Genomic DNA, 25,658 nt, shown 5'->3' with positions numbered 1-25,658 from the left:
AAATAAGAGGCAACTCTGTTTGACTCTGATCTCTATTTAATGTTAGACAATGGACTCTTTATCCTCAGATGTGATATCCTGTGGTCCTTTTATTCAATTTTTTAAATCAGGCTCACATTAGCTGCGTTCGCTTGTTTTTAATAGGAAGTCCACAGTAGCTGACAAAGTCGTTATTTTCCTTTCTTCATCTTGGCCACCTTGTCTTTCCTCTTCTTGACGTGTTTGGGCACTTTGTTTTTCCTTTTCTCTCTCTGAGTGTCTTTCACCGTCTTCTTCCTCTCCTGGAAGGACAGAACAGACGTTCTCCATTTTGATTCATCGAACGGAGACGATCATCAGACGACGTGTGGAAACATCCCAGAACCGGCTGCTGCTGCCGGTTCTGATCCGGACGCGAGCCTCTACTGGAGCTCAACTCAACAACAAACCTCATTTATAAAGAGATAACGGCATCTGTTTTACATAAAGAGAGTTCGGCACCTTTCTGTCCACGGACGCTTCCTCGTTCACCGTCTTCTCATCGTCCGATTCATCCTCCCCTTCATCCTCCTCCTCTTCCTCCTCATCTGAAGATGGACTGTTCTCCAAGAGAGCAGGAACCTGAGGCGCAATCAGTCAGAACAGTTTGAAACGTGCCACAACTTTTCATTTGAAAGATCTGTGTTTACGAGGCAGCGTCGCTATGCTAACGGTAGCATCGGAGCGAGGCGGCCGTACCGTCTGAACTCCGGACAGGTCCTTCTTCAGTCCCGTCAGGGTCCGATACAGAACCTGAACATCGACGCTCATTATTAGAGGAGGTAGTGACATCACAAAGGACAAGAGCTCATTGGACGGTCGGTCCCGGGCGAGTCCCGACGGCTGACCCGGGGTCAGTCCGGTTCTTACATTGTCGTCGTGTCCGCTGATGGCTGACTCCTCCTCCTTCGCCCTCATCTGGTCCACGTCTCTCTCGTAGTGACTCACCTCCGTCAGGGTGCGGGGAATGTACGCCTTCATGAACACCTGAGGGGGGCATTGTGATTGGCGATTGATACGGAAACATTCGGTCGTGGCGATCGGGACGGCGTCTGTCACCTCCTCGTCCACTCGGTCCTGATCCGACCGCTGCTCCAACGTCCGCTCAGCCGCGTTCGCCATCGCCTGTGACCAATCGCAGACGATCTTTGAGATGGTGTCCGTATAAAGACGGACGGCGGTTTGATTATTGATTAACGGTACCTTGTCCAGGTACTGGTCCATGTTGTGGCGGGTGATCGACGGGTCGGTAATGAAGTCGAACAGCTCTCGGACCGTCATGGCTGCCACGCCGCGCTTCACAAAGAACTCTGGGTAAAAAAAAAAAAACGGGCTCGACTGACAATCCTCTCTCACCGGATCAATAAATCCACCGAGCATCAAAAGGGGCGTCGACCGAGGCTCACCGTTGACGTTGCGGCAGTCCTTCCGGAGGAACTCGAGGGCGTGGGGGTGATCGTGCTCCACGGACTGCGACACGTCGATGATGTAGGCGCCGCCGTCGTGATACCTGCGAACAGATCCAAGCGTTAGCCAATGGGAGGCAGGTGTACTCGGAAGGCTCGGGTTGGGGGGCGGGGTCTCTCACAGCATGTTAAACTCGCTGAGGTCAGCGTGGACGAGTCGAGCGTCCTGGAACATCGTCCTCATGTTCTCGATCACCTGGAGATAGAGCTCGCGGGCTTTGGACTCGGACAGCGCCGCATTCTTCAGCAGGGGGGCCGGTCTGATCGATTAGAAGATGGGAAAGCGATCAATGCGTGGACCAATGGCACGCCTCTGATCACCGGATCGGGTCCTTTACATGTTGTCTTTTCCAATGAAGCTCATCAGCAGGACGTGGCTTTTTAGGAGAATCGGTTCTGGACTCGGGATTCCTGCCGTCTTGAGTCTGAAACACACAGAATCAGGTTGCGGTTCTACTGGGTCTATCTCATCAGGTTGAGGTTCTACTGGGTCCATCCCGTCAGGTTGAGGTTCTACTGGGTCCATCCCATCAGGTTGAGGTTCTACTGGGTCCATCCAGGCAGAGTACCACTATCAATAATAATAATCTAGTTTTGTCCTATAGTTCAGGCTCCATTAATGAGATAAGGTTCTGTTGGATTCGGTCGGCTGAGGCTCTGCGTGGGTTCTAGTAAGGTTCTTACCTGATTAGGTTCCTCATCTCCTTCTCTGCCCAGGTTCTCACCATCTTCCTGGGGTTTCCTTTACAGTAGCCGTGACGGAACCTGAGGAACACAACGACACTGCTACTGCTGACGATGGAACAGCGAACGATTATTGATCGGAGGCCACAGGAAGCTACAGAGGAGACGCCGGGTGTCCAGTTTTATTGTGAAGCCAACAGGAAGTTTGTAGATCCATCTGTACTGGGTGGGAGGAGCCTGTCATTTCTCTAGCTGCTAATTGGTGGTTTGGAACCAAGAACAGCAGACTGTTAGCCTAGCTAATGCTACAGTGTCCAACATGTCTAACGCTACTGTCTGACATCGATGACCTGCTGCTTCCTCTTCTTCTGTGGTGTCTGACCCACCTCAGCTCTTCTTCTGTGGTGTCTGACCCACCTGAGCTCTTCTTCTGTGGTGTCTGACCCACCTGAACTCTTCTTCTGTGGTGTCTGACCCACCTGAGCTCTCCTTCTGTGGTGTCTGACCCACCTGAGCTCTCCTTCTGTGGTGTCTGACCCGCCCGAGCTCTTCTTCTGTGGTGTCTGACCCGCCTGAGCTCTTCTTCTGTGGTGTCTGACCCGCCTGAGCTCTCCTTCTGTGGTGTCTGACCCGCCCGAGCTCTTCTTCTGTGGTGTCTGACCCGCCTGAGCTCTTCTTCTGTGGTGTCTGACCCGCCTGAGCTCTTCTTCTGTGGTGTCTGACCCGCCTGAGCTCTTCTTCTGTGGTGTCTGACCCACCTGAACTCTTCTTCTGTGGTGTCTGACCCACCTGAACTCTCCACTGACGTATTTGTCTCTGTCTTTGAATAGAAGGATCGACGTCTTGTAGATCTTGATGGCTCTGTCGTCTCCCGTGGCGGTGCTGGCGTGATAAACGTTTGCCTGGATCAAAAGAAACAGATAATGTTCAAGTTATTATCACATAAGTATAATCTATTAGTGTAGTCATTGATCTCCCACCTCCTTCCCTGTGCTGATGCAGCCGTTGATTTCACAGATGACTCCCCGACTCAGCATCTTGAAGAGAATCATTCGCGTTCGTGGGTCTAGAACCTGCAGCGCAAGAGTTAGCATATTTTAACGCCAGTAAGTTTGTTCCTGATCAGAGTGCAGCAGGTATGATCAATAACGCTAACAGATTGGTTACTGCCCCCTACTGCTACAGTAATGGATTACAAAAGGAAAGTACGAGTCACATCTGTCGGTTTGCTGTGGGCAACTTGAGAATCAATAACTTATTGATTACTGACAGTAATATTTCGATGGCAGCTGTTTGGACTCTGATGGATATTTGATGTTTTATTGATTAGCTTCGGCCATCGGTGTTACCGGAGGTTAGAAGCTGCTGTCATTTGGAATCACGCTCACCTGCTCAACGGTGGCTCGATCCGATTTGTCCTTCACTCTGTACCTGTGGAGAGCAGCCAATCACAGCGTGAGGCACATGGGTCACATGACCAACGACACGTCGACAGGTGCTGAGGTCACACATACGTGGCAGCTTCTCTCTGTTTCTGCATCATCGTCACTTTATTGATCACGGAGTCTGCGTAGTTCAGTTTGTCTAAAAAAAACCAGACAAACTGATCAGCAATCGATTCTATCAATCAAAATGCAATGTGTGTGTGTGTGTGTGTGTGTGTGCGTGTGTGTGTTTTACCAAGGCTGATCTTGTTCTCATATTTCCTCAAAGCTTTATCAGATGGCGGGACGCTCTTATTGGACGGATTCTGCCTATTGGACTGACCAATGAAAACAGATCATTGACAGTCAATGACAGACACGATAATGATTACTAATCGATCGAGACGCTATCTGACCCGAGAGTTCAGGCCCGTCCTGTTGTATCTTTTTGTCAGATCTCCCGATGAACGCCAAGCCCACTCGTCATCTTCATCTTCATCCTCATCCTCATCTTCCTCCTCCTCGTCCTTCTCTGATGGTAGCTCCAAAGTGACATCATTGATCCGACTGGGCACAGTCACCAGCTCTGATTGGCTGCTGTAGATCAGACAAAAAGCATGCAACATATCCAGATCAGATTTATTCAATCTAACAGAAAACTACCTACGTCATGAGGAATATGTAAGCCTACGTGAAGCCACGCCCCCACGCTCTAACACTTATCTATTTGGTAATATATTATAAATGTGAAACTAATGTCGTGACGTTTCCGCTTTACTCGTCCTGTGTCCGAGTGAGAATCAAAACAACGTGCGTCATACGGTAATGCTTGCGTCATGCGGAGAGTATGACGCAAGCATTACCCTACTTTAATGGTCGGTGAAGCATAACGGCCCAAATATCTAATCAATAACCAACCATATCGACGTGTGCGTGTTTCCAGGGGATTCATTAACATGCCCGACACTGAACTGAAGATCATTTACTTCACGTTCGTGTACCGGTAATCATTTTTCACGTGTGACGTCTTACCTCTCCTGGTCCGCGTCATCGAACTGTCCGGGAACAGACCCGACCACCAACATGATTTCACAAACACGATCGATAACGACCTGAACCAGAACCTGAACCAGAACCAGAACCTGGGTCCAATTTGGTCCAGATCACAGCGGCGTGGTCGTTTCACTGCCGGGTGGAGTGAACAAGCGACTACGGCGAGAGACGGGGAAACGTTTGGCGAACTGCAGCTCTGTAGTGACCCCTATCGCAGAGGCAGGGAAATGTATTACATTTTAAAATATATATATATATATATATATATATTAGTGAATCTCTTCTTTCTATCAACTAAAATCCAGTCCGCTGTAGAAGCTGCCATCTTGGTATCATGTTAAATAGCGATGGACAGTTTGAATAAAGTTTCGTAGTTTGGGGGGGGGGAAAGTTAAACACTTTGAATAAAGTTTTTTGGGGGGAAGATGTACGGCGTTTCGAATCAGACTCCGCGGTCTCTGCTGGTTTGCGAGCGGTCCAGTTTCCTGAACGAGAAGAACCGACTGGATTCACAAGTGGAAAAACATCACTTCAACTACAAGGTAAGACGGTTAGCCGGGATTATCATATGTTATGAGCTAGGAGCTAGGAGCTAGCATGCTAACAGAAAGCCGTGTGGCACAGTGCGGTGCACGAAATTTCAAAATAAAAGTCGGCGAGCTCAGAGGAATCAGATGTTCTATTGTTAGATGTCACAGGACCGCAATTTAAACATTAAACACAAAGAACACACCTGTACAGGTGAGTCAGCTGGAGAGCTTCTTGAAACAACCTAATGCTGACAGAGCCTGACAGTTCCTATGTTGTTTTGCCTGTGCAGGTGTCCGTGTTGCTGCCTGAGTGTAACTCCACTCCCCCTCAGTTGGACGCTGTATTAAACGGTTTCAGCGGTTTCTACCTGATCCGGGATCTGCCGGTGTATGAACTGCTGGACAAGCACTTCCTGGAGACTGCCGTGTACCAGGGTAAAACCAATAAACACACCTGACGCACGATTTTATTCCTGACCTCTCGACAACCTGTCCATCTGTGTGTGTGTGTGTGTCTCTCAGGTAGTGTGTACGGTGTGTCTTATAGGACCAGGATAGATGAAGATAACTGTGTCGCTCTGTTGCCAAACGGTAAACACTCTCTGATGATGCAGCGTGATTTTTGTTTTTAACCAATCAGAGTGCAGCAGTCTTTCTATCTGCTGAAATATTAACGAGCGCTGTGAGCCAGCTTCGGTTGCTTTCCTGAACGGACCCGTTTGTCTGTCTCCCTTCTTCAGGTCGCCTGGTTCTCTCGCTGGACAAAGACTCGTTTGAGGTGTTGGGAGTCGAAGGAAAACCTTCTCGATTCAACCACAGATCCAACCGGAGATTTGGTCTGACATCACAATGACATAACTCGTCTCACGTCTGCTGACGATGCATGATCTGACGAAACAAACGTTATTTTAGAAACACCAGACGGTACCTGCTTCAGGTGTGCTTGTGTTAACACGTGCCGATTGGTCAATCCAGACAGGAGGCGGGTTTAAAATGACGTCACACGAGAATCTACTACAACGACCAATAGAAGAATATTAACAGTTATCAAATGTGGCTTTAATTTGACTCAACGGCTAACATGTAGTACTAAAGTACTATATCTGTGTACATGTGTGTATTGCAGTGGTTTCTGTAGATTTGACTGACAGCTGCTGGGCTCCTGGTGGGCGGGCCTACCAGAGACTCCTCACAGGTTTGAGGTCACGACTTTGCCTGAAGGTTGACTTCCTGCTGTCGCATCACCCAGGTGAGGTTCCACCATCGAACCCACGGCTAGCGTAAGCTAATGCTACTTCACGAGCGCTACCTTTAGCTAAAGCTACAAGCTACATTACCTCTCACCCCCTTCTCTCTGTCGTGTAGGGGGCGGAGCCTCTCTGCAGCCCCTCCTGTCTCGTTACAAATGCGCCGAGCGCAGGCCGGAGGTCAGCAGCCGCACGCTGACGGACCTGTCCTGCCCGGCGCTGCGGTCATGTGACCCTCACAGTTTCCTCGAGTGGCTCGGAGCCGTGGACGCCGACATCGGCAGGTGAGCGACCGGAATTGTGAGCCTGGGTCACTTGACATCTCCTCCCGTCGACTCTTCTTCTTCTGTGGTTTCAGTGAGAACTCGTCCAACAGCTTCCTGTCGTCTCTGATCTGCCCTGAGCCGAAGACGACCGTCTCGAGAGCTCTGAGCGTCTCTGTCCGTGGACTGCTGCTTCCTCAGGACGTCCAGCGCCTCATCCAGCAGATCAGGTCAGCTGATCGGTGTCGGACCAGGATGTCACCTTAATGTTCCAGTACGACTTTGTCTCCATGACGAGCTCCATGGCAGAGGACGAGGGAGGCTGTTTGGGCACATTAGCATCAGATCTTTCTTTCCAGGTCGTACCTGGAGGAGCCTCATCCGGAGACCTGGGCGACCCTAACTGTTCACGGGTTTGTCGACAGTCCGGTGTCTTGGGGGAACAACGAGCACGGAGTCTTGAAAGGAGGAGAGAACTTCTACAATCTGCTGATGTTCCGAGACCACACCTACCAGCTCCACCTGGCCACAGGTGCACACGACACCTGTCCGCCCTGATGTCCAGCTGCCGGTTTCACTGGAACAGGTCCGTCGTGATCCAGATTGTGTTTGATCTGGATCAGGTTTTGTTGTAGAAACGCGTTTCAGGTCCGACTGGATTCAAACGAGTCAGCCGAATACGAGCGTCACGATTAAAACACTTTTTTTTTATGTCTGAAAACTTTATTAAAGTTGAAAACAGAAACAAACAGTTGTCTGTTATATTTGGTGGGATTCTTCCCCATCAGTCTATAGTTTAATCTGTAAATATTTCAAACAAAAACATAAATATTGTCTTGATGAATTCATGAATCAGATCTCCAGTATCGAACTTGTGGTTTTCACATTTCACGTTAAGAATCTCTTCGATATGACATGATATCTGTTTATTGATCGACAGGCCACTCCCATCAGGTTTTTTAAATGCTGTCAGTCTGATGTAATAGTGCTGGGGGGGGGGGGGGGTCTCCCCAGCTTCTGTTGAGACGAAAAGCCCACATCATGAGATTAATCAGTTCTGGATGTGATCATCCGAATGTTAGAACATGCAGCTGAACAACGGGCCGAGACTAGAGCCCTGTGGAACTCCGCGAACTGGAGGAAATCCAGACGAGGAGGAATGTTCGGCTCCATTTATAAGTCGCAGCTCCTGGCTCTAGCAGATCTCGGTTCTCCTCTGCAGGTGTTGCAGGATGGAGTCGGTTCCCTGTGATGAGCCCCAGACTCTCTTGAGGGCCTCGCACTCGCGCTCGTTGGCTTGCTCAAGAGCACTCCGGCTGGTGTTCCTCATCAGGGCTTTTGACTCCCGCAGAACCTTCGGGACGAGAAGCAGAAACGGAAGTCACACGAGGGGGTTCCGCGTCCGCAGGAAGGACGCGGCGTCCGCGTGCGGCTGACCAGCGAGTCGACGTTCACCAGCTCTTTGATCCTCAGCATCACTTCCTGCGTGAAGGTCCCCGGCCAGAGAACCTGAGAAACCAAACCTTTAGAACACGCCTCTTGAGCCGTCAGCTTCCTGCCGCTGAGCAGCAGCTCGTTGGCCTGGAAAACAAGATGGCGGTTTTAACTTGGGCCGGGGCGAAGCTGGACGGACGCGATGCGGCGCGGCGCGGAACTGACCGAGGCGAGGCCCATGATGCGCGGGAAGGTGAAGGACGAGCAGGCGTCTGGCGTCTGGCCGCAGGACGTGTACGGCGTCTGGAACCAGGCCTTCTCATTGGCCCACACCACGTCGCACAGCGGCAGGATGGCGGCGCCGAGGCCGAGCGCCGGCCCGTTCACTGCTGCCACAATTGGCTTCCTGAATTGGATGAAGGTGTTGACGAAGGTCCTGGGGGGGCGGGGGGGGGGAGACGAAACGCAGGTCAAGGCTCACCGAGGACATCAGACAAAAACCTTCGGAGGCGCCGACGCCTCGCCGGCGGCCGCTACCTGATGGTTTCGGCCATCTTGATGCTCTCCTTCTTCCTGTCGTCTGCCAGGCGTTTGATGAAGTACAGGAAGTCGAGCCCGCAGCAGAAGATGCTGCCGACGGCGCCCAGCAGCACCATCTTGCTGTCGTCCGACGCCGCCGTCGCCATGGCGCTCTGGATCTCCTTCATCACCTGATGATATGATGAGAAAGTGGAACGTCACGGCTGCAGACAGACACCGGCACCTGGAGCAGGTGTTTAGAGAGACTGGGGGGGGGGCTCACCTCCGGATTGAGGGTGTTGTTCTCAGAGCTCTTGGTGGACAGCAGGATGTGGGTGAAGCCATCTTGTTTCTTCACCACGATGTCGCGGTATCGGTACGCGCTCTCCGTCTGGCGAACGCTGAACCGCAGCCGCTTGTCGAAAGCACAGCGCTCCTCGAGGCGACGTTTCCCCGTCGCGCTCGGCACGCCGGGCGCCCCGCTGGCGGCGACGGCCTCCATCAGCGGTGAATCGCCTGGGGGGGGGGTCGGGGGAGGAAACGGGAGAAACTTGTAGAACCGAATCTGGTTTCTATCCCAGCTACGAAACGTTTTACGCACTTAGCACGCCGCCTGCCCCCCCCGTGAGCTCACCTGTCCCGCTCGGGGGTCGTATGGCAGTAGGCGTGACCATGAGCCTGGGTGGGGCCGGCGGTGTTTGGTTGCGGGGTCGGGTCCCCATGCGGGCCCTCTCCTGTCCAGGTCCCAGCTGGACTCCTGCAGGTTTCTCCAGCAGGGCGACCTCGGGTGGGACCAGGTGAGCCTCCTGAGCCCCCGCCTCACTCGGAGACTCCTCCGAGTCCAGGCGGCTGTTCATGGGACTCTTCGGAACCAGGATCTTGATGCCCGTCTTGGACAGGTCCACGCTGCGGCGGGCCAGGGACGCCGACATCAGGCCGCTGCTGAACCGGCAGGCGAGTCCAGCGGGGGGCGGCAGGTGAGCGGGTTTCACATCTAAACTGCCGCTGATGTCACCGCAGGGCTGTCTGTGGGCGGGGCCGACGTGGGCGCCGGGCAGGCCGCGGGTGGAGCGCAGTAACAAAGTGTCCCGCTGGCGCTCCACATACTGCCGGTTGAAGTTGTGCACGTAGGCCATGCAGGTGGACAGGTGGCTCTCGGGCTCCCAGGTGTCCCCTTCCGGACCGTACCCCCTCCACCTGACCAGGTACTCCACCCTCCCCTTCCTGTTTCTCCTCCTGTTCACAACCCTCTCCACCTACACGACACACACACACACGCACGGCATCTTTATTTAACTTTCAGCAATAATTTCAACCTGTCAGTGATGTCCCCATGTTTACTATAACTGTTGCTATGGTGACCAACAACAAGCCTCTGATCTGATCCGATCGACCCCAAAAGAAACCACCATTCAGCAAATAGAACACAGGCAGATGTTTGAAACCAGTAGGATGTCCTTCCAACTGATAGTATTCGATTAGCAAGATTGCTGATCGATAATCCCACCTTGTTTTGAACTAGAAGCATCCAACTTCAACTTAGTCGATTGCCGGTAATGTATTTATAACATATTGATCCGAGCTGTGTCATTCCTGAACACGATCGATCCACGTTTTTACTGATTGCCTAAGTTTTGCACTGTCATCTCGTTCCCGAAGCAAACTCTTCCGGCTAGTTACAGAAGCTTACTAGTAACTAGAGGCTTACTAGTCGTTAACTAGAAGCTAATAAATAGCCAACCACGAGCTAACCCATCCTGTAGTTTTTAATCTGGCTGGCCGACGTGTTTTCTGTCTTCAGTTCATCAGCTCGCAAACTTTACCACCGTAACTCTAGCGTTAGCTACAGTTAGCTCGTTAGCAGTAGCTCACGTCACCTCGTAGAAATCCTCTGTAGCCATGGAGATGCGCGTGCACGAGCAGCAGCTTCCGGATGTTTCTTCAGTCGAGCAGCAGCATGAGAGAAAGAGTTCCGTTGCGTGTTTTTAGTCTATAAACCGACGATTAGCTTGGTTAACACAGTTAAAGAAGGTGTTAGCTGCTTAGCACCGCAACTTTACCGGAACATCCGGTCTAACCTCCAAAATAAAAGCACGCCCGTCGCTGCTCACACTGATTGTAAATTAAAGATGCCTTCGTTTAATAACTTCGGATAAAATTAGTCATATAAGGTACAGGCATTTATATGAATGTAATTAGCAATATTAAAATCCGGAAAGTGCCAAAATGGTGTTTTGGGAGAATTTTAACTGCACCTGCACTAGTATTTTATTGCACCTGACTTTTATGAAACTGACTCAAAATCCCACACATTAGAAAAAAAACATTTTTCTGTTAAACTCAAAATAATTCGTTCTTCAAAGTGCTGATTATTATAATGTTTTGCTGATGTTTCTCTGTATAAGGACTTGTTTTTTTCATCGTATTGACAGGAATGTACAACGGAGTTTTAGGGCAACACGGCGAAAGGAATTATAGATAATATTTTAATATATTATGACCATTAATAATCAAAAAGACCCAAACTCTTTATTTCAAGATTCCTTGAGGATGTATAACTCAGTCCTGAATTGAATTCTAATACACTCGTCTTTGTGTCTACTGGCGTTTGTGACTTGTGTCATCTGGATCAGTTTCAAACATCCTCCTCCTCCTCCATTAGTTGGACTTCTTCTCAGTGAGTTTCTTTTTGCGCCGCTGTGATGGAGCCGACAGTGCCACGCTGTCAGCATCTTCCTCATTCATGGCAGATCGGGCTTTAAAGCACAGGTAACAGACGGAGAACACCATGGCGAGAGGGAAGCAAACCAGGAAACAGCCAAAGAATGGAGCCTGGCTGAACACCGGCTGGATGGACACAGATCAGACATCAGGTCACTGACATCGGAGGGACAGAGCTCCATGAGAAAGAAGACAGACCGGGCGCAGGACTTACTGCCAGCGCGGTTCTGATGTCATAGATGAAGCGCCGGGTGCGCTGAAGGACGCCGTTTCCTCCCTGACACTGAAATAGTTATCAATTAGATACAATCAAAGACCTGTCTATAGTGAAGCTCGAGTCCAAACACACCTGGACGCTGCCATCCAGGACTCCATCCAGGAAGTCCAAGAGGTGGCGTTCCGTTTCCATTGGGCCAGGAGGCAGGAAGTAGCCGTCAATGGACAGATTTACCGCAACGAAGGAGGGAACGATGACATCACTGATGACGACGACGACAACAACAAAATCCAAACATTCAATATAAAACATCATCTGAGCATAAAACTGAGGTCACACAAAATAAATCACCCACTCACCCCATCGCAAGTCCGTTAATGTAGTCATTGCCCTCCATGAAGCCAAAGTGGAAGTGCCTGATAGACAGACAGACAGACAGTCAGACAGACAGTTCGGTTCAGGTTGCTGCTGTTTTGATCTCTGATCTCTGCGCCAGGTGAGTCTCTCACCTGCTGTAGACGTCTCTGTGTTCTGCTGCCACCTTCTCCACGAGACTTTTATATCTAACAAGGTAACAAGGAACGCATCACGGACGCCGCCACGCTGTTTAACGACCGTTCACTGGTGGATGCTAGACGGCGCGTTACCTCAGACTTTGCTCACACCGCCTCGTCTCCTCCATCAACGCCAACAACACCAGTTTACCTGCAGGTGAGAAGTGGAGTTACTTCGCGTGAATAACCAGCAGCCTTCACACCTGCAGCTTTTGACCAATCAGAGTCTGTGTTTTGGCCCATCAGAGATTGTTTTCCTCGGTTAATTCACTTAAGTTGTATTTGTTACCTTTTTTTTTTTTTTACCTGAGCCCATGACATCGCACTGAGTTGCGTTACCTGAGTCTCCCATGGCATACAGTGTGTAGCTGTCGATTTTGAAGTAGTTTGGGAAACGTTCTCTGTTGATCCAGGACTTCAGATCGCCGTCACGTTCCTCTGAAACACAAAGAAATGAAGATTAAAAACCTGCCCATAAATAATGGGCAGTCGGACACTCAGGTCAGCCTTCCAATCATTTCATCCGGCCTGAACGTTGCCATGGCAACATCAGTTCTACCTCTCAAAAGCCAGATAAGTGCGTCTCACCGTCAAAGGTGAAGTAGGTCCCATCTTTGAAAACCACCACAGCTGGCAGCGAGGAAAGGGAGACCGTCTGGAAATGGAAACTGAAATGAACCAAGAGCACTGAATGCATCGTGACCCGAACGGATCCAGTGGGAGCTGCAGGTCGAGGCCTGAGGACTCCAACAGGACCAAAACGCAGCGACCCAATCCTGAGGTCAGCACACCACTAATCTACTATACTCTATTATACTCTATTATACTCTACTATCATCCAAACTCCTCTACTTCAAACCTTTGGGAGGACGTCTCTGGAGGTAGAGAAGAAGTAGGTGTGAACGATCAGTTCTTCTGCGGCTGATGTGTAGTTTCCCTGAAAATGCATCAGATGTCAGTCGTGTGTGTGTGTCTGAGTCTATGTGTGTGTGTGTCTGCGTTTATGTGTGTGTGTGTGTGTGTGTATACCTTCAGTGGCGACGTGGCTCCGACATAAACAAACATGACATCATGGCGGCTGATGGCGCGCTGGAAGAGCTGCAGGCTACTCAGAGATCGAACCAGCGGCCTGGAGGACACCGCAGGGACAACATGACAGCCGTCACATCATACCGTGTCCTCATTAAACACGTACAAACACACGTACAATACCGTGTCCTCATTAAACACGTACAAACACACGTACAATACCGTGTCCTCATTAAACGCGTACAAACACACGTACAATACCGTGTCCTCATTAAACACGTACAAACACACGTACAATACCGTGTCCTCATTAAACACGTACAAACACACGTACAATACCGTGTCCTCATTAAACACGTACAAACACACGTACAATACCGTGTCCTCATTAAACACGTACAAACACACGTACAATACCGTGTCCTCATTAAACGCGTACAAACACACGTACAATACCGTGTCCTCATTAAACGCGTACAAACACACGTGTCCTCACCCCCCAACTCGATCAGCAAACTCCATGATCCCATCTCTGGTTCGTGGTCCGGCATAATTGTACTTGCTATCTTTCTTCAGCCTGAAACGGGATCACCTTGAGTTAAGTGAAACTACTTTTATGAAAGTTTTCATGGCGACCTACTTCAATTCTAACACATATTAGATGTGTCTCCTTCGATGTTCTCATGTCTCATGTTTTCAGTGAGGACTCACATGACGATGGCTGGGAAGCCTCTGACGCGGAACTCTTTGGCCAAACCTGCACAGACAGACACATCAGCCTCACCGGGGGAAACCAGGTAACACACCTGCCGCACTCCCATCACGCGCTGTCAGACGCCAAATACTCAAGCGTGTTTGCTAAAACGCTCAGCGATTCGAGTACAGGCTAGTGTTCATCAGGCAAGGCTTTTGTGTTAGCGATCAGGTGAGTTCAGAGTCAAACAGAACAGAAAAGTCAGCAACAATGCTTTTATTTTGACAGTGCGACTGACCGGTGCTTACGGTGGCGTCTGATTTGCCAACAAAGACCGCTGAGCCAAGACTTCTGAGCTCTGACCCGATCTGATGCCATACAGGATCCAACTGTTTACACATCACACACCAGGGGGCGTAAAACTGCACACACACACACAGACACCATCACCATAGCAACAGCGCATTGTATCATGATGCAATGCAGCATTATACACGACATCATAAATATAATACAATATCAATCAGGATGTTTAAAGCTAAAAGGTGATAGATGGTCATCAGACGTCATGAAATGAGTGAAATAATAATCAATAATAGTTGATCGGGACTAATTGTTGAATTAGAAGACCCTGATGAAGAGGAGTGTGACGTCCTCACACTCCGACTTACCTTGATGAGCCAGGTGTCGCCAGATGCTCGTGTGTCCATGAAACTGTTCAATACAACCAATCGCATTGGTTATTATTCATCAATAACTAATCACACCGAGTATTATTGTTTTAGTCAGGCCCCTACACTGCCTATGATTGGCCGGCTTGGTAAAAACTCACGAGTCATCGAGCTCCTCGACGAAGGCCGAGACAGAGAGAAGCAGGAGGACTGGAAAACAAACAAACAAGTAAACAAACAAACAATTACAGCAAACAAAGAAGAAACAAGTGAAGAAAAACACACACACAAAAGTGAGACAATGTGATCAATAAATCAACAAACTGATCTGCTCTAACAGATGAAGAGGTGTCAACAATGGAGACTATTGTTGTTATGGCAACGAGATTTAAATACGGCGGTAAAATGTGCACAAAGCAGAAGTACGGAGGCGTGATTGGTTCATTGATCTGCGCTTCAGTTTTTGTAAGATGATAACGCATAGAGGGGCAAAAGCAATAATCGATCGTGTTCCGTACGTGTCCAAGGATGTCCTTATATGGTCATATCAGGATCAATACTTGTAGACCGGTTTCACGTGTTGTTGTTCAGTAAAATCTCCTGCAGCTGCTTAATAGTTGCTACGAGATTAACAGTGTGATTGATCAAGCATCAGAAATAGAGAAGAGTATTGATGATGTGGGGGGGGGGGGGGTCTGGAATCTGTTGGGAGACGTACCTGACAGGACGCTGATCCTCACGGCCGACATGTTGACTGCTTAACACACAAAGATAATCTGCAACCCAACAGAGTGCACACACAGCTAATCTACTGGATTAACGTTCAATCCAATGAAACTTTATTAACAACGCAGACAGTCCATTGCCACTGCACCAACGGAAGTAGGTTCACCTAGAGGGCGCTCTTCTTCTTCTTCTTCTTCTTCCTTTATATTAGACACGATGATGGCAGGAAAATCAATTTTCCCTTATTGGGGTTCTCGTGTTCGATCGTTTCGAGTTCGTTTAAACAAAAAACGAAAACTATTCATGTTTAAACTTCATTTTTTTCCCTTTATTAAAAAAACAACAACAACTATTGCAAACATTGTCAGTCCAATCAAAGTGCCCGATCACCCGTGAGGTCACAGTGTGACTTGCTGGGAGGGGCGTGGTTTCTGCGGACGTGTCTCAGCAGCAGGTGGCGGTCCGGACTTGAGTATTTGCACTGTTGGCAAGGAAACGCCTCCCCGGTGTGATGACGGCGAGCGTGGAGGTCCAAACTCTTCTTCTGGATGCTGAGACAGGGAAATTGGGATACTGAGACAGAAGGTAGCCAATCAAATCGAACTTAAAATGACGTGACGCCAAACAGGTGGAGGGGGGGGGGGGCGGAGTCAGAAAATGGGACATCAAATTACTCGACTGGGAAACGCGATGTGATTCCCGCTCACTGCGACAAAAAGGCTGAGCACATGAAAACTGTTGTACAAATGATTAAAGAAAGGCGCCCCGCCCCCACAGCAAACTAAAACATGCCGATGTCACCGATGACGTCATCAGCAGGAAGCAGACAGGTGTGTGTTTTCAAACGTCACCTGCTGTAGTCACAGCGTTGACACTTGTAGGGTTTCTCCTGACTGTGAGTCCTGCTGTGTCTCAGCAGGGAGCTGCGATCTATGGAAGCATACGGACACTCGGCGCACCTGTACGGCTTCTCACCTGAAGATTCACACAGCACACAGTCAGTATATTTGCTTCCTCTGTGTGTGTGTGTGTGTGTGTCGTCAGGCGCGTCCTCCTGGCTACCTGTGTGTGTCCTCAGGTGCTGCAGCAGCGAGGCCTTCAGTCTGCTGCTGTACGGACAGTGAGGACAGGTGAAGGGCTTCTCCCCTCCGTGGACGCCCAGGTGACGTCTCAGCGTCAGCTTGCTGGAGAACATCCTGAGGAGAGGAAAAACGTCGCGGCCTCAGTGACCAATCAGAGGCCTGCGGCAGGCGCCTGGGTAACGTGGGTCACCTGTGACACAGAGAGCAGCAGAAGCCGGCCTCCTCCTCTTCCTCCTTTTCTTCCTCCTGCCTCATCTCCGGCGAACAGGAGCCGGGTCGACTGGTCGGACTGGGAGCCAATCAAAATGCACGACGGTTGAGAACTGTGATGACGATCGTTTCTAAATACAGTAGCTAGAATGTCTTTTGACATTTAATTTGACACGCTGAGGGTCACTTTGTGGAATTAAACGCTTATTTTCCAGATGAAAAAGTGTCCGTTTCAGTCGCCCACCTGTCTCCGCGCTCTTCCTCCTTCCTTCCTCCTGCTCGTCCAATCAGGCGGCTCCTCCAACTCCCTGGAAGAAGCGACCATCCCGTCATCGTCGTCGTTGTTTCATAATTCCCCACTGGCGCCCGAAGGTCGCCTCACCTGATTGGCCGCTGCGGTGGAGACGCCCACGATGTGACTGTTTGAGCGTTGTCCTCTTCTCCTGTATCTGGTCCTCCCTCTTCCTCCTCCTCCTCCTCCTCCTCCTCCTGCAGTGACTCCTCCAGTGCGGCTGCAGCTGTTCCCAGCTGTCGGCCGTCCAGCTGCAGCAGACGCAGCTGAACCCGCCGGCAGCCCGGTGGCTCCGGACGTGGACGCTCAGCAGGCGCTGGGACGGCAGCGTCAGAGGACACAGGAGACACGGCAGCCCCCGTTCACCGGGGGCCGTCCCGGGCCGATCGCCGTCAGCCCCCTTTGGCTTCAGGCTGTCGGTCGGGGGAGGGCGGTCTCCAGAGGAGGGGCACGTCGGTTTGGAGGGAGGGGCAGGGGGCGGTTTTGTGTTGGAGATGCGACACAGTCCCAAAGTCATGAGGTGAGCGGACTGAGCCAACTCCTCCTGGGTGGTGGGGGGCTCAATGTGACAGGAGAGGTCCACTGGGCCCCCCTTCAGCGGGAAGATGGAGTTTTCCTCCACGAAGAGTGTGCTCACCTACAGGGTTGAAAAGTGAATCAACAATGACATCAGCATCGCTGTGGGGGCGTCGACAAAACGGAGTTCATTCAGACAAGAGGAGGTCTCACTCCTTCTGGTTTAACAGGATACTTTAACCCAGAGGAGGTCTCACTCCTGCTGGTTTAACAGGATACTTTAACCCAGAGGAGGTCTCACTCCTGCTGGTTTAACAGGATACTTTAACCCAGAGGAGGTCTCACTCCTCCTGGTTTAACAGGACACTTCGTGTGCGTCTTTGTGTGTACGTGTGTGTGTACCAGGGTTGTTACCTCACAAGTGTGTGCAACCTGCAGCCCCCCCTCGCCGCCGATGTCACAGGCGGGCGGGCTAATGTTGTCCAGCATGTTGTACAACAGGAACTCTTCATCCTCATCGCTCTGCTTTGACTGGCCGTTCAAATCGAGCCGATAGGGGCACGCCTCCCGTTGGAGCACCGCCTCCTCCCTGTCCTCATTCCCACCCGATTCGTCAGCCTCCCCCAGGTAAGTCAAGGTGGGGGGGCGATGCTCGAGCAGCAGGTGGCTGCTGACGGAGGCCTTCAGACGGCAGGTGAACTGACAGAGTTTACAGCGATACAGCTCCACCAGAAAAGACTCCACCAGCTCCCCCGACAGACCCCCCGCCTCCTCACAGTAGAGACTCGACGTCACGGCACCTCCCTCCAGGTGCAGAGTGACGGGACTGATGTCACGGTACCGCCGCATCACCGCCGCCATCACCGTGACATCACCGTGGCATCAAGGGGAAACGCACTGCAAACAGGATCATTCATGAATCTGAAAACAATGGCAAAGATTGAGCAACACTTTATCACAGAGTTCAGTTGCTGCTGCTGAAGGTGGAACAACAACAACAACCGGAAGGATAATTTCCTCTCATATACCTGTGATCCAGGTACATTTCTAACTTAAGGCTTGTCTTATATTAATTTTGGATTTAAGATCAGACCGTTTTGTGTGAGATCGAATAAGAAATCCGAAGGTTACCGTACCTTTTCACAGAACTGCATGGCTACTGGTCTGGGTTTGCCTATTCAAGGAACGTCACAAATACGTCACAAAGTTAGCATCGCGGAAAAGCTAAAGGCGCTAACGCTCCAGTGCGTTCATCTGGCGGAAAGTTAGCCGCCAGATAGTAAATAGTAAAGAAGTCAAGCCCGAAACGTTAGAGTTTTATCAAATGTCATTCCGGGTAAACAGATCTCCGCCGCTGTTGTCTTCCGCTCTTCTTCTTCTACGGTTATGACGTCACTTGGATTTTGTTTTGGGTCACGCGCGTCGTTTCGTCACATTTTCTTTTTCTTTTTAGTCCGAAATTATTTTGTATGATAGCCATGGCGTGTTTTCCTCTGTTAACATTCAACAATAATTTGATAAATAAAATGTTTTTAGAAGAGAGAAAAAAATGGCCTCATCCTATTGAGGGCAGTAAAACAACAAAGTACATCAAACACGCAGAAGAAGAAATGTGTTGCCATGTCCGCCATTTAGATGCAATGTGTACTTGGTTGTGAAGAACGCCTTCGTGTTTGCACCTCGTAACAATGAAACTGCGGTCGGTCAGCAGCAGAATTACAAACACTTTGATACTGTTATTTGGCCAGTTTGTCTTATTCTTTGTTTGTTGAATTTCTATCAACGTCGTAAACTTTAAAGACGTGTTTGCTTCTTTTTAATAGAGAGATCTGGCAACATAGAAGAGAGAGAGTGTGTAGGGGGCAATATGGTGGCCAAGTGCGTTTACGGAACCCAATAAGTGACCCTGAGTCGCGTTTAAGGCTGCTCCTTTCGGGTCCATTGTTTGGAGAGGATGGCTCACCGCTACCTGCTGTTGTCCGCCGGCTGCAGGAACATGATCCGGCTGCTGAGGTTCGACGGTGCGGCCCGGCTGGTAGGTGCTAACGTGCTAACATGCTATCTGTAACAACCGGACGGCTTCTGCGTCTGAGCGACAGGCCTGCCGCATCGCTCCGGTGTGTGTGTTCGTTGCGTTACCGAGGGAGAGACGGGACGAAAGAAGCAGTAGAAAAAAACAATGAATGCATTTTAGTTTATGTGACTGCGGTGGAACGCAGCAGCAGCAGCAAAGCGTTTTGTGTTTACGTAAAAACACACAATTGAATAGTTGTATGCCCTTCACTCTTGACCTGAACCGACATTAAAAAGAAAAGAAAATGTCTCCAGGAGCTGCGAGGTTTTTGCGTTTTGTCCCCGCTTCTGTCTCGACAGTCACTAAGCATAGTCTGAATATGAAACATGGCTGCAATGCGATATTTACTGCATTTGGAAAACGAAGTAAAACATAAAGGCATTCTCCTGAAGTGAATCTGATGATGTCATAAGTAAATCTGATGATGTCATAATCCTGTTCACAAACAGAACTGATGACGCAGCTGTTTCTCGTTTAACTGCAGCTGTGAGGAGAGGAGACTGACCCTGCAATGACGTCTGTCTCAAAAAATAAATAAATACGAATTGAAATAAGCTGTTTGATTGGCCGGCTGCTGTGTCCTGGTGGTCAGGTGACGTGTTCGAGCAGAGTGGGGCAGGTGGAGACTGGGCGGAGCCTGCTGACAGACCTGCAGAGAGCGTGCAGGAGGCTGAGCTTCCGACCTCCTCCAGGTACGGAACCGTCAGGACGCTGAGGTTTGGGTCGAGGCCTCTCCTGATGCTTTAACCGATCTTCACATTCAAGTATAGGAAGAGCTTTAGGCTGAGGTTCCGACTGGTGTTGGGGTGAAGTTTAGACTCTGTTTAAAGCTGAGGCGCTGCCATTAGAGTTTGGTAATGTAAGTACGGAAATAGAAATGTTTCCCGTAAGTCGCGTGTCACGTTTTTGTCTTGTGTTTCAGGTTTTGAGAAATATTTTCCACAAAGTCAAAAAACTCCAAAACCCAAAGAGACAGACGCACCCAAAGGTAGAAACACCCTAAACGTCCACTGACGTCTGCTCCCGTCTGCTCTCGTCTGCTCTCGTCTGCTCCCGTCTGCTCCCGTCTGCTCCCGTCTGCTCCCGTCTGCTCCCGTCTGCTCCCGTCTGCTCCCGTCTGCTCCCGTCTGCTCTCGTCTGCTCTCATCTGCTCCCGTCTGCTCTCGTCTGTTCTCGTCTGCTCCGGTCTGCTCCCGTCTGCTCCCGTCTGCTCCCGTCTGCTCCCGTCTGCTCCCGTCTGCTCCCGTCTGCTCCCGTCTGCTCCCGTCTGCTCCCGTCTGCTCCCGTCTGCTCCCGTCTGCTCCCGTCTGCTCCCGCCTGCTCTCGTCTGATGACTTTTGCTGACCCGCTTTCTCACCCAAATCATGTGGCAGAAATGTTGCAAGATAATAACAAAAAATTTGAAAGTTATTTGAAAATATGCATTTCTATAAATGTCTAGATGAGACACCTGCCCAGAAACCCTCCGGACAGTCAGCAGGAAATGGAGGAAGTGGAGGTGGCGGAGGGGGAGGTGGGCGAGGTGGGCGAGGTGGCAATCGAGACTGGTACAGTCGTCTGCAGAAGGTTGGTGCGGATGGAGAAACGGTTCACCTGGTCCGGGGGGGGGGGGGGGGGTCGCCTTTTACCGATCTGATCTCTCGTCTGTTTGGTTTCAGGGTGACATTCCCTGGGATGACAACACTTTCCGGATGGCGTTTTTGATGTCAACAGTCTTCTGGATAGCTGCCATTCACACGTACTTCTTCCGGGACGTAGGACGAGAGATCACCTGGAAGGATTTCGTCAACGTCTACCTGTCCTCGGGAACGGTGAGGGACGACACCTGGACGGATCCTGTTTCCGTGGCTGTGACGCGTCCTGGCATTTCGAATTGGGCGTTCTCCCACATCGATGCCGTGTCTAACGGGACGACTGTCCGCGTTTCATCCATCAGGTGGCACGGCTGAACGTGGTCAACAAGCGTCACGTCAAAGTCGTTTTCCTACCCGGGAAGATGGAAGGGGTGAGTTTCATTTTTACGTCCTGCTGTATTTCTGTCGTATTCAAGTTCTCCATTTGTAATTCATAAATCTGTGCAAAGCAAAGCAGCTTGTTGTTCCAGGATTCTTTGTGCTATTTATTTTAACTTTATTAATCTCCAGAGGGGTAATTTCAACAAGGGAGGGGGGCTCATTGTGGGGTTTTTTTGCACTGCAGCAGTACGTTTGGTTCAACATCGGGAGTGTGGAAACGTTTGAAAGAAACTTGGAGACTGCCCACAATGAGCTCGGGATCGAGCCGGAGAACCATCTGCCGGTGCTTTATTCCTCCGACGGCAATGGGTGAGGAATAACGGCCCCCCCTTAAACTCCCCGTGCACTATTGACCCTGCCGCTAACGATCGTTCTTTCTGTAGCATGATTCTCATGAGCTGGCTCCCCTTGCTGGGCGTAATAGCGGCGTTCGTCATTATGATGCGGCTGTCCAAGCAAGTGACCGGCCGCGCCGGCCGTGGAATAGGCGGGCTCTTCAGTGTCGGCGAGACGACCGCGAAGCTCCTTAAAGACAAGATTGACATCAAGTTCAAAGATGTCGCCGGCTGCGAGGAGGCCAAGCTGGAGATCATGGAGTTCGTCAACTTTCTGAAGAACCCCAAACAGTACGAAAACCTGGGCGCCAAGATCCCCAAGGTGAGGCAGAGGGTCCCAGCCAGGTGACGGGAGCCTCGGGTTGCCAATTTGTGTGTCTGTGTGTATTTTTGTGTTGACTGTTTGTCGCCCGCGTAGGGAGCCATCTTGACCGGCCCTCCGGGAACAGGAAAGACTCTGCTGGCCAAAGCGACGGCCGGCGAGGCCAACGTCCCCTTCATCACCGTTAACGGCTCCGAGTTCCTGGAGATGTTTGTGGGCGTCGGCCCCGCAAGGGTGAGGAACACTCGTAAGAACGTTGGGCACCCATGATGCATCATGGTTCATGTTGCTAAGCTACAAGACAGGTTCCTTCAGGTTAATCTGCAGACGTTTCTGTGACTTGGAGGCCAATGAGAAGAGTCTTTGACCTCATGCTGGTGTCTTTTTTTATTTATTTATTTTTTTTCTGGGCAGGTCAGGGATCTGTTTGTCATGGCGAGAAACAACGCCCCCTGCATCCTCTTCATTGATGAGATTGACGCCGTGGGGCGGAAACGGGGACGTGGAAACTATGGAGGACAGAGCGAGCAGGAGAACACTCTGAACCAGCTTCTGGTAGAGATGGACGGTGAGTAACAGGAGTCGTATGAGGGGGGGGGGGGGACACCCCGAATCTAGCAAATTGATAATGTTCTCTTCACTTTTGACGATTTTTTTTTTCTTCCAGGGTTCAACACAGTGACCAATGTTGTGATCCTAGCAGGAACCAACAGACCCGACATCCTGGACCCGGCTCTGATGAGACCGGGACGCTTTGACAGGCAAATCTATATCGGTGAGTTTGATTTCTGTGTGTTTTAGCTTCAGGAAAATGCGATATGTTTGAAAAGGAAAAGCTTTGTATCGGTATTCACTGCCTTTTTTTCGGCGTCAGGTCCTCCTGACATTAAAGGTCGAGCATCCATCTTTAAAGTCCACCTTCGTCCTCTGAAGTTGGACGCCACTATGGACAAAGACAATCTGGCCAGAAAGATGGCCGCCCTTACGCCTGGATTCTCAGGTAGGCATTTAGCCTTTCACCAATCAACCGTGACTTCAGACTGCGGCGTCTATCTGAGAGACTTCTGTCCGCTTTCCCTCAGGTGCCGACATCGCAAACGTTTGTAACGAGGCCGCTCTGATAGCCGCTCGCCACCTTTCAGATGCCATCAACCAGAAACACTTTGAGCAAGCCATCGAGAGAGTAATCGTAGGTGAGAGAACCAGCCTTGGTAACCCCGGAATGTGGCGTATCCTAGTCTCAGATGGGCAGGGGGCGGGGTTACGACGCCTTCTTTAAGACATGTTGGTATCTCACCGTTAAGGGAACACAATGTGCCTGATTCTTACGGGGAGAGAGGGAGAGACAATGGTCCCAGTACAGAACCCTGAGGAACTCCATGACTCATTTTGTTGTATGTGAAGGATTCATCTTCAACGTGTTAATAAAGGCAGATTAAACAAGTCTAATAGAGAAGTGCTGACAAAAGGGTAGAGTGGTCGGGATGGAATCCAGGAAAGAGGGAGGAGGTTTTGAAACACAGTGGTTAAACGGTTAAACGCGTAGCAGCTCTGGGATCAGTAAAGTATTCTGCAAACATCTATATGCTTTTACTCGATGTTTATACGCCCCGGAGCCTGTTTATGGGAAAATCTCTTCCGTGTTTGTGCTGGAGGGCTCGAAAAAAAGACCCATATCCTGCAGCCGGAGGAAAAGAAGACGGTGGCGTATCACGAGGCGGGCCACGCCATCGCCGGGTGGTTCCTGGAGCACGCCGATCCTCTGCTGAAGGTGGTGGACGATTCGCAGTCCAAGTTTAAATGTCACAAAGGTAGTGCTGCGTCATTGACGTGGCGTTGTTTCTGCCCTGCGCAGGTGTCCATCATCCCGAGGGGGAAGGGTCTGGGCTACGCCCAGTACTTGCCCAAAGAGCAGTACTTGTACACCAGAGAGCAGCTGCTGGACCGGATGTGTATGACTCTAGGAGGCCGTGCCTCGGAGGAGATCTTCTTCGGGCGAATAACCACCGGAGCTCAGGATGACCTCCGAAAGGTCACCCAGAGCGCCTACGCACAGGTGAGACGTCAATATTTCAGCATTCCTTTGTGTGTGTGTGTGTGTGTGTGTCCCCGCCCCCGTCTAACTCTGTGGCTGTCCTGCTGCAGATCGTTCAGTTTGGGATGAATGAGAAGGTGGGTCAGGTGTCCTTCGACTTGCCCCGGCAGGGTGAGATGGTCCTAGAGAAACCGTACAGCGAGGCGACCGCCCGCCTCATCGACGGCGAGGTCCGGACCCTCATCAGCGAGGCTTATCAGAGAACCTACCAGCTGCTGAGCGAGAAGAAGGCGGAGGTGGAGAAGGTAACCGTTCAAAGATTTTAAACGTCACGGGTCGGTCGGTGCCGGTTCCAAGTACCGATCGGAGAACCCAATGGGCCGTCTTTGCTGCGAGTGTGAGAAGATACCGGACCTTTCTCTGGTTTTGAACCATAGAATCAAGGCTTGTGTGTGAAACCCTTGCTCCAAATCAGCCATGCCGTTCACGCCACTCGCTTCCCGTGACTGTCCTGCAGGTGGCGCTGCGGCTGCTCGAGAACGAGGTTCTCGATAAGAGCGACATGGTGGAGCTTCTGGGCCAACGTCCATTTGCTGAGAAGTCGACGTACGAGGACTTCGTGGCGGGGACTGGAAGCTTTGACGAGGACACGACGTTGCCGGAGGGTCTGAAGGACTGGAACCAGGATCGGGGAGAAAAAGAGGAAGGCTCGGAGGAACCGGTGGCCCGCTAGAGCTCTGGAGGGAGGCCTCTCTAGAACCTTCTTATGGATGACTGAACACCCACATACAGACGTTTATTTAAAAGGTTTGTAAATCTGCCATTATTGAGAAGGTTTGTGGACGTTCCGTCGAGAACTCTGTCGCAGCGTGGAACACTGTGTAACGTTCCTAAATAAATTCTGTTGAATGGATGTGTTCTACCATCGCTCTAAATCCAACCTCCCCATACCGAGGCCAGAACCGCATACACTGGATGTAGAACGGGCCTTGTGAATGGATTAATTTGTATATTAATTTGTAAGTTCTTGACCAGAACTGGATGAAAGGAAGATTTGGAGATTTATTGCTTTCCGCAGAAACTCAATAACACACAGAAACACTTCTTCACGATGCTTTCTTCACTTTCACACTGTGGAAGCGTTTGATCTTCAAGGTCCGGAAGTTGACGGTGCATTCAAGTGTCAGACCTGTGTGAATAAAACTCCTTTTTTTTAAAAATACAAGTATCGTGTCTATTTGTCCTGAGCTGCTGTTTGATTGGCTGATGGCGCTCTGTCCTTCTGTCTAATCGTTTATCTACTGGAAAGTCATTCTAGGGTTTTATTTTAAAAAGGTCGCCTCATTATTCAAACATGAAAAAAAATTACTTAAATTATTGTTTCAAAAAATAGTTAATTTATTAATTTCACCCAAACCTAATATTGAATCACTAAACTCACAATACAGATCTTGACTCTTGGGTATGAAGTTTAAATGGAGTGGAAGTGATGAGTCTTAATATTTGTTAATATTTATTTGTAGTATT

The 25,658-nt window shown here is 50.3% G+C and overlaps 6 protein-coding genes across 7 annotated transcripts; 2 read left to right on the top strand and 4 right to left on the bottom strand.

Moving 5' to 3' along the window:
• Positions 1 to 18: 18 nt before the first annotated feature.
• On the bottom strand, positions 19 to 4,782 carry riok1 (RIO kinase 1 (yeast)). The gene is made up of 17 exons (XM_068748645.1): positions 4,625 to 4,782; positions 4,009 to 4,189; positions 3,849 to 3,930; positions 3,683 to 3,752; positions 3,557 to 3,599; positions 3,149 to 3,241; positions 2,958 to 3,070; positions 2,169 to 2,249; positions 1,823 to 1,909; positions 1,607 to 1,744; positions 1,425 to 1,528; positions 1,222 to 1,328; positions 1,078 to 1,143; positions 889 to 1,005; positions 718 to 771; positions 481 to 600; positions 19 to 281 (listed from the first exon to the last, which is right to left on the bottom strand). Exons 1-17 carry the CDS (start codon positions 4,675 to 4,677, stop codon positions 171 to 173), a joined length of 1,620 nt encoding a protein of 539 aa, XP_068604746.1. The 5' UTR covers positions 4,678 to 4,782; the 3' UTR covers positions 19 to 170.
• A 263-nt stretch (positions 4,783 to 5,045) lies between these two features.
• rpp40 (ribonuclease P/MRP 40 subunit) lies at positions 5,046 to 7,547 on the top strand. The gene is made up of 8 exons (XM_068748581.1): positions 5,046 to 5,187; positions 5,466 to 5,610; positions 5,698 to 5,766; positions 5,916 to 6,011; positions 6,302 to 6,424; positions 6,541 to 6,706; positions 6,781 to 6,915; positions 7,045 to 7,547. The coding sequence occupies exons 1-8, from the start codon at positions 5,071 to 5,073 to the stop codon at positions 7,241 to 7,243; spliced, it is 1,050 nt and encodes a 349-aa protein (XP_068604682.1). The 5' UTR covers positions 5,046 to 5,070; the 3' UTR covers positions 7,244 to 7,547.
• A 128-nt stretch (positions 7,548 to 7,675) lies between these two features.
• On the bottom strand, positions 7,676 to 10,331 carry cdyl (chromodomain protein, Y-like). The gene is made up of 7 exons (XM_068748580.1): positions 10,146 to 10,331; positions 9,273 to 9,894; positions 8,922 to 9,154; positions 8,657 to 8,829; positions 8,345 to 8,555; positions 8,123 to 8,266; positions 7,676 to 8,039 (listed from the first exon to the last, which is right to left on the bottom strand). Exons 1-7 carry the CDS (start codon positions 10,164 to 10,166, stop codon positions 7,881 to 7,883), a joined length of 1,563 nt encoding a protein of 520 aa, XP_068604681.1. The 5' UTR covers positions 10,167 to 10,331; the 3' UTR covers positions 7,676 to 7,880.
• A 965-nt stretch (positions 10,332 to 11,296) lies between these two features.
• On the bottom strand, positions 11,297 to 15,273 carry tmx3a (thioredoxin related transmembrane protein 3a). Its single transcript, XM_068748728.1, is given in 15 exon segments — positions 11,297 to 11,485; positions 11,574 to 11,838; positions 11,936 to 11,992; positions 12,086 to 12,139; positions 12,224 to 12,281; positions 12,470 to 12,568; positions 12,719 to 12,785; positions 12,990 to 13,067; positions 13,160 to 13,259; positions 13,656 to 13,736; positions 13,871 to 13,916; positions 14,152 to 14,275; positions 14,525 to 14,567; positions 14,686 to 14,734; positions 15,243 to 15,273. Coding segments are annotated over 15 exon segments (1,341 nt in total).
• Positions 15,274 to 15,561: 288 nt separating this feature from the next.
• si:dkey-154p10.3 (zinc finger protein 84) lies at positions 15,562 to 18,706 on the bottom strand. Its single transcript, XM_068748727.1, has 8 exons — positions 18,487 to 18,706; positions 17,765 to 18,271; positions 16,925 to 17,471; positions 16,787 to 16,850; positions 16,523 to 16,621; positions 16,313 to 16,446; positions 16,102 to 16,225; positions 15,562 to 15,801 (listed from the first exon to the last, which is right to left on the bottom strand). Exons 2-8 carry the CDS (start codon positions 18,209 to 18,211, stop codon positions 15,624 to 15,626), a joined length of 1,593 nt encoding a protein of 530 aa, XP_068604828.1. The 5' UTR covers positions 18,212 to 18,271; positions 18,487 to 18,706; the 3' UTR covers positions 15,562 to 15,623.
• A 514-nt stretch (positions 18,707 to 19,220) lies between these two features.
• afg3l2 (AFG3-like AAA ATPase 2) lies at positions 19,221 to 25,334 on the top strand. 2 transcript variants are annotated; one of them, XM_068748551.1, is made up of 17 exons: positions 19,221 to 19,385; positions 20,017 to 20,116; positions 20,347 to 20,412; positions 20,866 to 20,990; positions 21,083 to 21,235; positions 21,361 to 21,429; positions 21,624 to 21,748; positions 21,823 to 22,096; positions 22,193 to 22,330; positions 22,511 to 22,664; positions 22,764 to 22,871; positions 22,971 to 23,096; positions 23,179 to 23,289; positions 23,752 to 23,867; positions 23,952 to 24,152; positions 24,302 to 24,436; positions 24,649 to 25,334. In XM_068748551.1, the coding sequence occupies exons 1-17, from the start codon at positions 19,305 to 19,307 to the stop codon at positions 24,862 to 24,864; spliced, it is 2,298 nt and encodes a 765-aa protein (XP_068604652.1). In that variant the 5' UTR covers positions 19,221 to 19,304; the 3' UTR covers positions 24,865 to 25,334. The 2 variants fall into 2 exon arrangements, with proteins under 2 accessions (XP_068604652.1, XP_068604651.1); XM_068748550.1 differs by having other exon boundaries at positions 24,242 to 24,436.
• Positions 25,335 to 25,658: the final 324 nt, after the last annotated feature.

This window comes from Brachionichthys hirsutus, chromosome 15 (assembly GCF_040956055.1).
Source record: "Brachionichthys hirsutus isolate HB-005 chromosome 15, CSIRO-AGI_Bhir_v1, whole genome shotgun sequence".
NCBI lineage: Eukaryota > Metazoa > Chordata > Actinopteri > Lophiiformes > Brachionichthyidae > Brachionichthys > Brachionichthys hirsutus.
This window is presented reverse-complemented; position numbering and strand designations above follow the sequence as displayed.

Bases quoted from the DNA above. Each gene is read 5' to 3' on its own strand.
- riok1 (XM_068748645.1), bottom strand. From the start codon at position 4,677: ATGTTGGTGGTCGGGTCTGTTCCCGGACAGTTCGATGACGCGGACCAG. The intron at 1,529-1,606 runs GTGAGAGACCCC...ATCTGTTCGCAG, and splicing joins CTCAGCGAGTTTAACATGCT to GTATCACGACGGCGGCGCCT. The intron at 282-480 runs GTGCCGAACTCT...CTGTCCTTCCAG, and splicing joins AAGCGTCCGTGGACAGAAAG to GAGAGGAAGAAGACGGTGAA.
- rpp40 (XM_068748581.1), top strand. From the start codon at position 5,071: ATGTACGGCGTTTCGAATCAGACTCCGCGGTCTCTGCTGGTTTGCGAG. The intron at 5,767-5,915 runs GTAAACACTCTC...TCCCTTCTTCAG, and splicing joins TGTCGCTCTGTTGCCAAACG to GTCGCCTGGTTCTCTCGCTG. The intron at 6,707-6,780 runs GTGAGCGACCGG...CTGTGGTTTCAG, and splicing joins GTGGACGCCGACATCGGCAG to TGAGAACTCGTCCAACAGCT.
- cdyl (XM_068748580.1), bottom strand. From the start codon at position 10,166: ATGCTTCTAGTTCAAAACAAG. The intron at 8,267-8,344 runs GTCAGTTCCGCG...CTTGTTTTCCAG, and splicing joins GCATCATGGGCCTCGCCTCG to GCCAACGAGCTGCTGCTCAG. The intron at 8,040-8,122 runs GTCAGCCGCACG...CTCGTCCCGAAG, and splicing joins TGGTGAACGTCGACTCGCTG to GTTCTGCGGGAGTCAAAAGC.
- si:dkey-154p10.3 (XM_068748727.1), bottom strand. From the start codon at position 18,211: ATGGCGGCGGTGATGCGGCGGTACCGTGACATCAGTCCCGTCACTCTG. The intron at 16,622-16,786 runs GTGGGCGACTGA...ATTGGCTCCCAG, and splicing joins GAGGAAGAGCGCGGAGACAG to TCCGACCAGTCGACCCGGCT. The intron at 16,226-16,312 runs GTAGCCAGGAGG...GTGAATCTTCAG, and splicing joins GCACCTGAGGACACACACAG to GTGAGAAGCCGTACAGGTGC.
- afg3l2 (XM_068748550.1), top strand. From the start codon at position 19,305: ATGGCTCACCGCTACCTGCTGTTGTCCGCCGGCTGCAGGAACATGATC. The intron at 21,749-21,822 runs GTGAGGAATAAC...TTCTTTCTGTAG, and splicing joins TATTCCTCCGACGGCAATGG to CATGATTCTCATGAGCTGGC. The intron at 24,153-24,241 runs GTGAGACGTCAA...GTCCTGCTGCAG, and splicing joins CCCAGAGCGCCTACGCACAG to ATCGTTCAGTTTGGGATGAA.